Source organism: Syngnathoides biaculeatus, chromosome 2, assembly GCF_019802595.1.
Source record: "Syngnathoides biaculeatus isolate LvHL_M chromosome 2, ASM1980259v1, whole genome shotgun sequence".
In the NCBI taxonomy this organism is placed as follows: Eukaryota; Metazoa; Chordata; class Actinopteri; order Syngnathiformes; family Syngnathidae; genus Syngnathoides; species Syngnathoides biaculeatus.
The window spans coordinates 9,661,750-9,673,784 of record NC_084641.1 but is presented as its reverse complement, the minus strand read 5'-3'; the positions used below and the strand labels follow the sequence as shown (position 1 = coordinate 9,673,784).

Below are 12,035 nucleotides of genomic sequence, written 5' to 3'. Positions count from 1 at the left end.
CAGAGGGCAGTAATGAAACAATGCATTCCTTTTCACAGATTTATTCCCCCCAAAATAAATATTTTCTCCAACCACGACTTCATGTTGACTTTTCTGTAAACAAGAAGATATTAAATACATTGGCAAAACATATTTAATTGTTGCATACGAGTTTTACAAAAGGTATCTGCCGCATATCACTGGAAACAGTATATTGACCAAAAATTTAAATGCACTTTTGTTTTTGCTCCTATTTGCTCCATGAGCTGAACTTGAAGATCAAGACTTATTCTATGACACAAAAGCCTTTTTATCGGAAATATTGTGCACACGGTGGATCAGCTGGTGAAGCGTTGGCCTCACAGTTTTGAGGTCCAGGGTTTGATCCCGGCCCCACCTGTGTGGAGTTTGCATGCTCTCTCCGTGCCTGCATGGGTTCTCTCTGGGCACTCGGGTTTCCTCCCACATTCCAAAAACATGCAACATTAATTGGACACTCTAAATTGCCCCGAGGTGTGATTGTGAGTGTGGCTGTTTGTCTCTATGTGCCCTGCGATTGGGTGGCGACCAGTTCATGGTGTTCCCCGCCTTGTGCCTGTTGACACCTGGGATAGTCTCCAGCACTCCCCGCAACCCTCGTGAGGATAAGCGGCTAAAGAAAATGGATGGATGGATATTGTGCACAAATTTGTCTTGGTCAGAGTTTGTGAGCACTTCGGCTTTGGCAAAATCCACTTTGTCACAAAACGGCTCAGTATCTGCTGTGACGTCATGCAGTGTAACACGTTTATGCCTTTTGTTGTCTACAAAGTGTGGCCACTCGAAAATGTGCAGTTTCATGGATTAGGGATGTGGGTGTGTTCAGTGTAAGGCAAAATAAAGGTATTATGAAAATAGTGGTCACACCAGATACTGATGGGTTTTCTAGCAAAGTAGAAGTGCTCACAAACGCTGATTTAAACTGATTTGTGAACAAAATATTTAAGATAAATGGGCCTTTTGTGCACATTGATAGTCAATCAAAAATGCGAGCAGAGACAAAAGCGCTCATATTTTTGTTCAGTGTGTTTAGTGTGCAACCTTTCCTTTCAGTAGGACTCCATAATAGATAGTATTATAAATACTGAAACTACGCTTTTGTGATGACATTTGTTTTCATCTGTCAACAATGCTTTTTTTTTTTTTTCCATTCCTCTACATCAGGAGATTAAGACCAGTTTACATGTTAGAACATAAGCGATAGTCAGTCTGTCTGATGAATTGGGACTTCCGGGCTGTTCTGTCGCAACCCAGGCGATACTCCAACGAGGCTTAGCAGCGATCCAAACACGCGTCACAAAGTTCTATTGTCTGATCTTTTTTGCAATTTTCGTCCTCACCTGTGGGCTGAAGTCACGCCCAGCGGGTGGAGGTGTCCGGAGTCCAGCAGCATCTCCCCGAGCCGGTGTAAAAGCTCAGCGTACCAGTGGACCCCGTCGCCACGGTAACAACTGGTGCCAGTCCAGCTGTGCATCAGCCTGAGTGGCAAGAAGGCCCAGTGAGCCAAGGAATGCTGTCCCACCACCGCATAGCAGGATGCCGCCACCTCATCCACCACCAGAGTGCCCTGTGCCGTCAGAGGGGCGAACACCCCCCTCCTCTCAGTCACAGTGACACTCGAGATCCGAGAAAGGGTTCCCAATCCGCCACGGGCCACCAGCACGCACTGGCCCGGCCGAGCCTCGCAAGCATACGCCGTCCTCAGGGAGCTAGGAGTGGGCTGCCCCCCCTCTGAACAGTTACCCTGAGACACAAACAGCAAGTGGGCGGCGGTCAGCGAAAGGTGCGCCCCACCTTCGGTCGTGAGGGTGTAGAAGAGCTTGTGTATTCCTGGGTCACGGTCCAGAAAGGTCAGGACTTGGCTGTACACCAGTTCAGCGCGACCTTTTTCGCCGGACAGAGTCAAGACTCGTTCACCGGGCCGCAGGTCACGGATGGACTTCCGGATGCCGTTTTCCACGATGACCGAGGCGTCGCCCGGGAAACAACCTCCAGACTTGGCTGCCACTGAGTGGTCTGAAAGGCAGGAAGATTCAATGATTGCGATTAGTCGGGGATTTATAGCTTATTGTTTTGATTCAATTTTTCCAGAACAGGTGACATCGTACCCTTTAGAGGATTTTCTTTTTTTTTTTTTTTTTTTTTTTTAATCTCTGGGCTCTATGCTGGCAATTTGTGTCTGCCTCGCTTCCATTTTTTTCTTTCTTAAATTAAACTTCTTTAGCTGTGTTAATGTAAATGCATTAAAACTTTTCAAGAGTGGGATTTTTTTTTTCCTTTAGATTTTAGAATTTCCAACTCCAGCTCTGTCATTATTTCAATAATACACCTTTACATCAAACTGTAACTGCGTCGGCGGCATCGTGACCACAGTTGACCAATTGAAACCCAATAGGACGCCATTTTTCAATTTCTCATCATTTACTGGACTTAATCATACAATTTGTTTCAATCTAGATCAAACACATTTTTTGTGTGTATTTTAAAAATTCCATCATTTATAAATTTTGGGGTAAGGGGGGAATTTCATGTACCATTCTTGATTTCCAAAAGAAGTGTTTACTGGCTTTTGAATGGCAAAGTTCTAATACACTTTGTTGACCATAGAAAAGAATTATATTATTATATTATATTAACTTGGGAAGTGGAAGTGTACTCTGTTGGATGTAGAAGATGATACAGCACATAATGAATACATTGTATATTAAGAAAAAAAAACTGCAAAGGGTTGAACAATAAATTTGAATGGCTATTTTATACTTATTACAATAACTGATGTGAATTTAATACTATGCAATAAAAGAAGCAAAACTTATTATTATTTTTTTAAATGTCAGAGTTTCTAATTATGACAATAAAAAGAGCAGAGCAACATCAGGAGTGACTCTCAGTAAGGTCCTCTTCAAAACATTATTTGCTGGATCTTGTTCATAACAAAAATGATTTCTTTGCCGGTCTCAGTTTTAGGAAAATAAAAAGAGAACCCAAAAAAGATACCAACTTGATTGGTTGGCCTTGTAATCAGGTCAAGGACTGCACCCTCGCAACCCGATCTGGGAGGGAAGGAGAGAAAAAAGGAGGAAAAGAGGGAGGAAAGAAGAGGAGAATCTTAGTTACTACTCAAAGTATACGGTGGTGTACTTGGGCTTCAAGTGGTGTATCGGCATCTGTTTTTCACAGCACGTTTGGGTCTCACACACACGGCACGGGTCAGTTTGGCAAAGCCGCTGCGTCATGATCATCATCATGAAGAGGTTAGCGAGATGGAGAAAGGGAGGGAGGGAAAAGACGACAGTGCAGATATGTTAGTGAGGAGAGACCGTGAAACTAGGGACAGGACAGAGGAAGCAGCGGTCGGTCCAGGTAGTCTTGCGTCGTCTGCGTGTTGCTCGACTGACTTTCAAGGTCACACCTGTTTTATTTTTTGTTGTTTTTTTACTCAGCGGGCATGAAGCGACATAACATTCAGTGCTGACAATTGTGACAGGGACAGCCTTGAGAAGTACACGAGTGCAGCCCATTTCGCGCTAAAGGGGCTTCCTTTATGTACTGTTGGCATTTACGGCACTTGGGTCACTTGGGTGTTTAGGGTGCTTTCACACAAGCAGGCTTCAGTCTATTCTAATTCAACTCGCCCCGACCTCCTTATTGTGATCCATTTGGGACGATGTAAACGGTTATCAAATGGTTTGGGGGTTATGACCACATAAAACGATCCACTGAGGACGAAACCGAGCTAAATCTGTTTAGTCATTTTTAAGATAAGACATCTTTATGAGGAACATCAAGGATTACTTCCAATTTGGACATGGGGGGGCCAGTCCATTACCGCATTCATCACATTTCCCGATTCATCATTACAAGGGGGCGGCACGGTGGGGGAGCTGGAAAGCATTGCCCTCGCAGTTCTGAGGTCCCGGGTTCAATCCCAGTCCCGCCTGTGTGGAGTCTGCATGTTCTCCCCGTGCCGACGTGGGTTTTCTACGGGCACTCCGCTTTCTCCCACATCCCAGAAACATCCAAAATTAATTGGATACTCTAAATTGGCCTTAGGTGTGATTGTGAGTGTGACTGTTGTCTGTGTCCATGTGCCCTGCGATTGGCTGGCAACCAGTTCAGGGTGTACCCCGCCTCCCGCCCGTTGACGGCTGGGAAAGGCTCCAGCACTCCCCGTGACCCTCGTGAGGATAAGCGGTGAAGAAAACGCATGGATGGATTTCTAAGATTACTGCGGTCCTGAATCCAAACTTCATCCCCTGCAAAAACATCCGAGGAAGTGAGTTTTCCATGTTCTGTCTCGTACTTTCTGCTTATTGCTGTTTCTTCTTGATTTTTGTTGGATCACGTTTGAGATGCCGATTTCTGTCATGGTAGTGTCCAGATCGGTGGTGGAAAAGAATGTTTTTGGATGTTACGCATGGTACTGCCAAGACTGTTGAAGGCCTGAGTTTTTTGGGGTTTTTTTTAACCTTCAAACGTGTTTAAGGATAAACAATCTATTCACATGTAAAAAAATCCTTTTTGTGTGTACCAGCCGCAAGTTGTGTTTTACCTTGGGTGCCAGTGGGAACTGGATATTATTAATCATCTTTCATGATCTATTAATCCATTCGACTGATGTTTGGATTTGAAACAACATCAACAAATGATCTGATAAAACCTGTGAATTCATTTTTCGATTGGCATAAGTATGCTGTCCATGCCCTGAGTAAGAAAAGCACCCCCCTTCCACCATGTTTCACAGATACAATACGGTTTTGATGTTGGTGTGTCCTGTTCAAACATTCATTTCAACTTTGGTTTCATCTGTCCACAGAATATTTGCCGTTAGTGCTGTGCTCCTTAACAAATGTCAGACATGCACCATTTTTTTTTTAAGACAGCAAAGGCATCCTCTTTGGTGTTCTCCCACAAACTTCTTCTTCTTTAATGTTTTATATACAGTAGATTTGTCAACAAAGATGCTGCCATGTACCGGTGATTTCTTTAAGTCTTCAGCTGACAACTATAGGATCATCTATTTATTTATTTGACCTCATTGAGCATTCAATACTGTATTTTTGCAATCATCTTTACAGGACGCTTGGTTACTCCTTAAAAGAAAAGCAAAAGTGCTGAACATTATTCATTTATATTTAAAAAAAAAAAAAAAGTCCAATAAACATCAAGACTTTAAAACTTTTTTACATTTATACAATTCCATCCATCCCCCTGTTTTCCAAGCTGCTTATCCACACAAGGGTCACAGGAGTGCAGGAGCCTAAGCTAACTTTGGGTGAAAGGCAGACGACACCCTGAACTGGTCACCAATCAGTCGCAGGGCACATATCGAGAGCATCACTGAGCGGGAATTGAACCCACACTGACCGCACCACAGTCAGGCATGTGTACCACGAGTGTATACAAATCAACAATTCTTAATCATCTTTTAGGTCTACTGAGAGCGAGGCAAGGAACACATCAGCCAATACTTCTTGACAGAAGACAATTTGAACCTTGTGTGTTTTGTCCTGGCAAAGCAGCTTTAAACCACACCGTGAATTTTAATGAATTGATTGGATTAGAGGCAGCACGCTGAGTGACTGGTTAGCATATTTGCCTCACAGTTCTCAGGACCGCGGTTCAAATCCCGGTCCTACCTGTGTGGAGTTTGCGTGATTTCTTGGCAAAAGATGGTGTGTTTTCTCCTGGCTTGTGAGGAGAAGAGACTCAGAAAATGGATGGATGGAACTACATTCCAACCCTCATCTGCGATCACAACCTGTGGGTCGTGACCGACAGAAAAAGATCCCAGGTTTGAGTGTCCAAAATGAGTTTTAGTTCACAAGGTGTCCGTCCGGTCACTCTCTTAGACAGAAAAGCCTGGTCAGAGTGGAGCCAGATGAGGGGGGAGGGGCTTGGGGATCTGATTAGGATGCCTGCTAGACACCCTCTTGATGAGGTTTCCTGGGCATGCCCCGGCCGGAGGAGACAATGGGGATGACCCAGGGCACATAAGAGATATTATGTCTAATGGCTAGCCTGGGAATGAGCTGCATGAAGTGGTGGGGGAAAAGGAAGTCTGGAGGTCCCTGCTAAGGCTATGTGGAAGAAAATGGACGGATGGATTACGTACAGACTGTTAGTACTTTTGTCACCTCAGAAGATTGGCGTGTGTGTGTGTGTGTGTGTGTGTGTGTGTGTGTGTGTGTGTGTCTGTACACCACGTTAAAAAAGGGTTCTGGTTTCCCCTGTAGTGTACTCAACAATATGCTGATGTATTGTGGCGCGATAGACTGTCTGGATGTTTATGTCCATCCATCCATCCATCCATTTTCTTGGTTTCCAGCCAATCGCAGGGCAAATTGAGACAAACAGCCACACTCACAATCACACCTAAGGGCAATTTAGAGTGTCCAATTAATGCTGCAAGTTTTTGGAATGTGGGAAGAAACCGGAGGCCCCCGAAGGAAACCCACGCAGGTACGGGGAGAACATGCAAACGCCACACAGGTGGGTCCGGGATTGAACCCGGGACCTCAGAACAGTGAGGCCAATGCTTTACCAGCTGGTCCACCATGCCGCCTGCATGTTTATGTAAGTACTGTAATTAAGTTAATAAAAACAAAACACAAGTTTTGCTTTTTTTAAATGTTTTTTTTTTTTTTTTTTGGATAAATTGTAGATCCCCATCCGTTAGAGTATCTCAAATGAACAGACCAGGTTGATAAAACCATGAACTGATTTGAATCAGAGAACGCAAACTACTGTATCGGTGAGAAAGCACGCTTGACTTAACATGTGGATCCACGTTGCTACTTGTGCTGACCCGAAACACACCTGACTTGACACTGCAGTGGATGTGGGCCTTGGACTCATAGTAGACCCAGTCGAAGCCCGCCTCCACCGCCAACCGAGCCAACATGGCGTACTTGTTCCTATCCCGGTCCGAGGTGGTGATGTCCACCGCCCTCCCCTCGTAGTGGAGCGACTCCTCCGAGTGGTGGCCGTCCTCGTCCCAGCCCTCGGTGACCCGCAGACGGACCCCGGGCCAAAGGTTCATCACAGAGATGGCCAGAGAGTTCAGCTTGTCTTTGCAGCGCTGTGGCACAGAAACACACTTTGGATTTGCCCTTATGCAGCCATCTTTTCAAATAAACTCTACATCCGTGCTGACCACACTTCAATCCAAGGGCCATGTGTGGCCCATTGTTTTCTTTTTAAATAGACATGAAGAATATATTAAAAACAGAATTAGATACAGCGTGCATTGTAATTTAAAAAAAAAAAAAAACACTACACCCAGGTTCTCAGGGTGGATGGATTAAACATTAGCCATCAAAAAAAAAGTAAGAAAAAAGTTGCCTGTTGAGCGTGATTGGCTCTCAGTAAAGTTGACGAGTGCCACTTTATGACTGACGCTGTCGGGGTTTTGTGTGGCCCTTAGTTGTCTGGTTAAGCAGCCACAAGGTGAGAGGGGCCATTGACTGCTCCCCACCCCACCCCTCATTTCCTCACTCCGAATGCTGTTAATAAAGGCGTCGTCTGCGCTGTTCATCCAGGTAGTGGGTGCCAGCCTTTACCGTGACCCGATTGTTCATGCCAAGAGCAACAAAGTCCATTTCTCCTCATGTGAGATATGATTGGCTGACAGACATTATGACAATTACCTAAAGCATGTTGCCATTTAAACACGCATAAATATGAACAAAAGGACTAAAACAGGGCTGTCCGTATTAAGGCTCTGGGACAATTTTGACACTAGTCGTCCATTTTTTTTGCATCCCATGCCACATACTAAAATTAGCAATTGACACAGTTTGTCATTTGCCTGCAATGCACTACTTACTTTTTTCACCCTTACTAGCATTTATGATAATGTTAAATTTCCAACAATATTTTGACAACATCAAATGAGCCACTGAGAACTAGAATTGTCATTTCAAGTCATCAGAACCTGCCGCCGCCGAAAAAAGGAAAATCCGCTAAGATGCGACAATATATTATGACATTATAAAGCTTTGTACATAGTGCTGACTGGCGACCAATTCTGGGTGTAGTCCACCTTTCGCTTGATGACAGCTGGGCTAGGCTTCTCACATGACCCACAAGGATAAGCGACTTGGAAAACAGACTTGGATAATGAACAAAATGTACATGTGACATGCAAGAGATTATTTTTATCCACTTGAGGTGACTGAATGTGTGTAGCTCTAAAGGGCGGTGCCTGGTCTGCTGAGGGACAAGAGAGTCAGCAAATGAGAGTGTAGAGTTGGCTTGGCGTCATTTGTTTTGCGTTTATTTTGTTACTGTTTGTCCAATGAAGTGATTGAAAGTGCACTGCTGGGTGTGTCTATCCTTGATTTACCTGTGAAGAGATTATAATTCATTGCAACTAGCCGTGGTAGACTAGACTAGATGTGTCATCTGATTATGCTTTGCAGTAAACCTTTTGCACTTTTGTCAGATCGTCTATCTTTTAAGCTGTCTTTTCCTCGTGGCTCACACTTGCTGTTACATGACCCTACAGTAATAAAATGGTACCATCAAAATCCCATGAAATCTGATATGTAACATCAGAAATGTATGATTTGAAAATCTTGATAAAGACCACAAAAATTAACCTCTACATGGCAATAAAATACAATAATTGTGTTGAATAAATGAAGATCTTCAACTAAATGCAGCACCAAGATGTCAACAAAAAAAAAAGTTTTGCCCTGAGCACCAAAAAAAAAAAAAAATCCCAAATCTGCATGGGTTCAATGGACATATATATAAAATATGCAATTAATCACATGCGGACTGGTTTTAGTGGTAACTACATTAAAAGTGAGCAATGTAAAGTTCCATTTTTCCATGGCGGTGGCTCTTGGACAAAAAAAAGTTTGGAAACCCCTGGTCTAAGATGATCAGATGATAACCATTTGGACAAAAGTTGCTAAATCTTGATGGCAAGTACTTGAATATACAGTAGGTTACAGTGTGGGGGGGTAGTTTTTGCTTTTTATTTAGAACAGATATTGTCTGTCTGTCCGCACGTTGATAATTTCGGATTAAAGCCAATACAACTCGGCGGCTGTGATAAGAATAGCCCGCCCCGGTGACCACAGTTGCCTTTTCACAGGTCCCGTGGATTCATACATCGGTGTTTTCTCTGTGCGGTAAGACTTCATAAATTAGACGCTCCATTTAGCACACACGCACAGCGGTTCGTGCACTAAACCGCTGGCTGCACAAACATTGCACACGCAGGCAGACAATCCGCACCTTTGCGCACCTTCTGCGTCTGATCAATGCGCCAATGATGGCTCGCTCTCTCAAAGTCAAACGTGTTGACAGTTTCTCCTCTGCGGTGATAACATGAATTTGACCGCAGTAAAGTTGCACGTTTGTGTCGCCACTTTGCGCCACAAAAGTGATTAAGTGTGCTTCTGGAACAGAGCTTCTGTATGTGCAGTAGCACGCAGGAAACGCGAATAAAAAAAAAGCCAAGAGGTGAAAAATTCACTTTCATTGCGCTTTGAAAGAGCCCAACTGCGATCGCTATTTCTGTCCGTGCGCGTTGAGAAAACAACCTAAAAGTAACACGGAACAGTCAAAGATAAACAGTCGGACTGTGTGCTCCGTACTGGGGCTCGTAAATTACGCGAACGTGCTTTAAAATAATATGCAGCCTAAAAATAATGTCTGCATCTGATGAATGTACAGCAAAATTGCGGGAATCGGCTTTGCGTACGTGCCAATCAACAGAGAAGGGCTCCAAGACGTGCGGTTGTGCATTAGACGTGCACTCTTAATGCACAAAGTATTTCTTGCTGTGCGCTTTTTTTTTTTTTTGGGGGGGGGGGGCGCTGATAGGAGCTCGTGTGTCCGACAGAAGCCGGCGCGATGTGAACACGGGACTGCAACGATCACCTCTCCACGAATCTCAGTTTGCGTGTCATGAATAAACAATGATTGCAATCAGATTGAAAGAGGCGACCGCGCGCTGCTTTTGGCAGCAGAGACACAACAAGACGCTCTCTCGGCCTTGAGTCAACAGGGAATGTGGAGGTGAAAAAGATAAGCGCATTCACGCGTCTAAAGACTGGTCAAAGTGCAGCATGCAAGTCCCAAGCACCTCGGAAGCTACAACATGTGGCCGGAGATCCGCGTGTCGGTCTCACCTGTGTCATCATGCGGTCTGCACCTGTGTTCTCCTCATCCTTGAAGATGATGTCAGGGTTGTAGTTAGGGGTGAGCTCCTTGAAGCGCTCGGAGTTGCGAGTTATTTTCCCTTCGTACCTCCCGCTGGCCCCTAACGTCTTCTCGGCCACGTTGGGGCTGAACTGCTTGTAGGCGAGCGGTGCCAACTTCCGCGGCGAGCGCCTCTTGCCGTAACCTCGACCCGGCCCGCAGCCCCCGCAGCCCGGCGTCAGGAGCAAGGCGCACGCGGCGACACACGTCAGCAGCCTTGGGAGCAGCATTCCAGCCCGGACCGATGTCCAGCTCCCCCGCCCCTCCCCGCCACCCTCGGGCAGGTGGTCAGAGGGTCAAATGCCGAAGCGAGACACTACAGTATGGACCTTCAGAATGCTGGAAGAAGAGCAGGAGTCCCACCCGAGTCCCCCAAAGTTGCCATTGCAGGCGCGTAAAAAAAAAAAAAAAAAAAAAAGGTGCGCGCCGCAGACGAGATGCAAAGAGGGAACCTGCCAGCCTGCTGCCGACAACCTCGTGTCCCGAGGCCACATGGAGGCAGGGGCATAAATAGGCGAGGTGAGTTTGTCTTGGCAGGCGCGTTCAAAGCGCTCTCTCAGTCAGACGCGGAGGCGCGAGGCGGTCGAAGGGTGTCCCCGCGTACAACTCAATGTTCCCCTGTGGCCCCGTCTCCTCCCTGCGTCAGGTGCTGCAGGTGAGTCACGTCGTCACTTCGATTCCTATAGCTCGGTCTCATCTTGAGTGGCACCAGATGGCTTGGAACCTGTCCTCTCCATGTTTTAATAAGTGTCAATTATTTCCCATCAATCCCCAAGACCCCAAAGCCCCACCCTGTATCTCTTCTCCAGAGGGAGAATCCACAAGCAGGGGGCAAATTCCTCATATAAACGCTAATGACTGACACGACCTTCCCAGTTCAAGCGGCATTTTTTTTTTTGGGGGGGGGGGGGGGGGGGTTTGGGTTTTCCATAATGCACTTACCAGAAACCACCACTATGTACCCCCTTACCCTCTCTTGAGTAAAGGGGCAGGCCAAACTGGCTGGACAGCTCCTTTCCTTGGGCAAGTAAGTGTTAGTTTAAAAAAAAAAAAAAAAAAAAAAAGCACAACAAAACCAGCAAGCATTCTCTTCTTCCGCCTTTCACCTTGTTGAACATTTGACTTTTTTTTTTTTGAAATAGTGAAAGCTTGACATTTTGCTTTTCTCTTTCGGGACATTGTTACTGTAGTTCTTGTTGCAATTCTACATCATTTGCACATTTGTTGATTACTATTCTGCATCATTGGGCACTTCTCTATTGCTGAATGACACTCCATACTTTGTTAAAGTCCCACTGACATCCCTATATAAATTGTAAAATAGATATTGTACTTAAAAATACATATAACATTGTTCAATTCAATGTCTATAGAAAAAAATAAATATGAGCGGAGAGTGTGTCATCCATGCGCAAAGTTGTGGAAGTCTCACTCGACTCCAAGTGGTAGCCATATTGCCTGCTACATCATTTACAGCTGTCACACTGGTACAGTCGCCATTGAGAAGACACTGTTCCACCAGCTATTGGAGATGAACAACAGACATTTTCAGATTTTTCCAACACCCGTCTGAGACTGAAGCTCTTTTCGAAGAATTTAGTGAAGTGACCAGGGCAATATTACCCTATCATTTCGAGCCATATTTAGATGATATGCGGATCACTTCTTACTAACAGACTCCCCAACAGTATGTATGACAGTAAGTAGTGTACTCAGGAGGACCCATGCGCAGCCAAACCACCTCCCCGCCCGATCCGCCTCTGCGGCGGCGATGAACATCGCCGACACCGTTGGCGATA

General features: G+C 45.2%; 1 protein-coding gene across 1 annotated transcript; it reads right to left on the bottom strand.

Moving 5' to 3' along the window:
- Positions 1–64: 64 nt before the first annotated feature.
- Positions 65–10,543, bottom strand: LOC133507166 (indian hedgehog B protein-like). The gene is made up of 3 exons (XM_061831965.1): positions 10,167–10,543; positions 6,838–7,099; positions 65–2,034 (listed from the first exon to the last, which is right to left on the bottom strand). Exons 1-3 carry the CDS (start codon positions 10,464–10,466, stop codon positions 1,355–1,357), a joined length of 1,242 nt encoding a protein of 413 aa, XP_061687949.1. The 5' UTR covers positions 10,467–10,543; the 3' UTR covers positions 65–1,354.
- Positions 10,544–12,035: the final 1,492 nt, after the last annotated feature.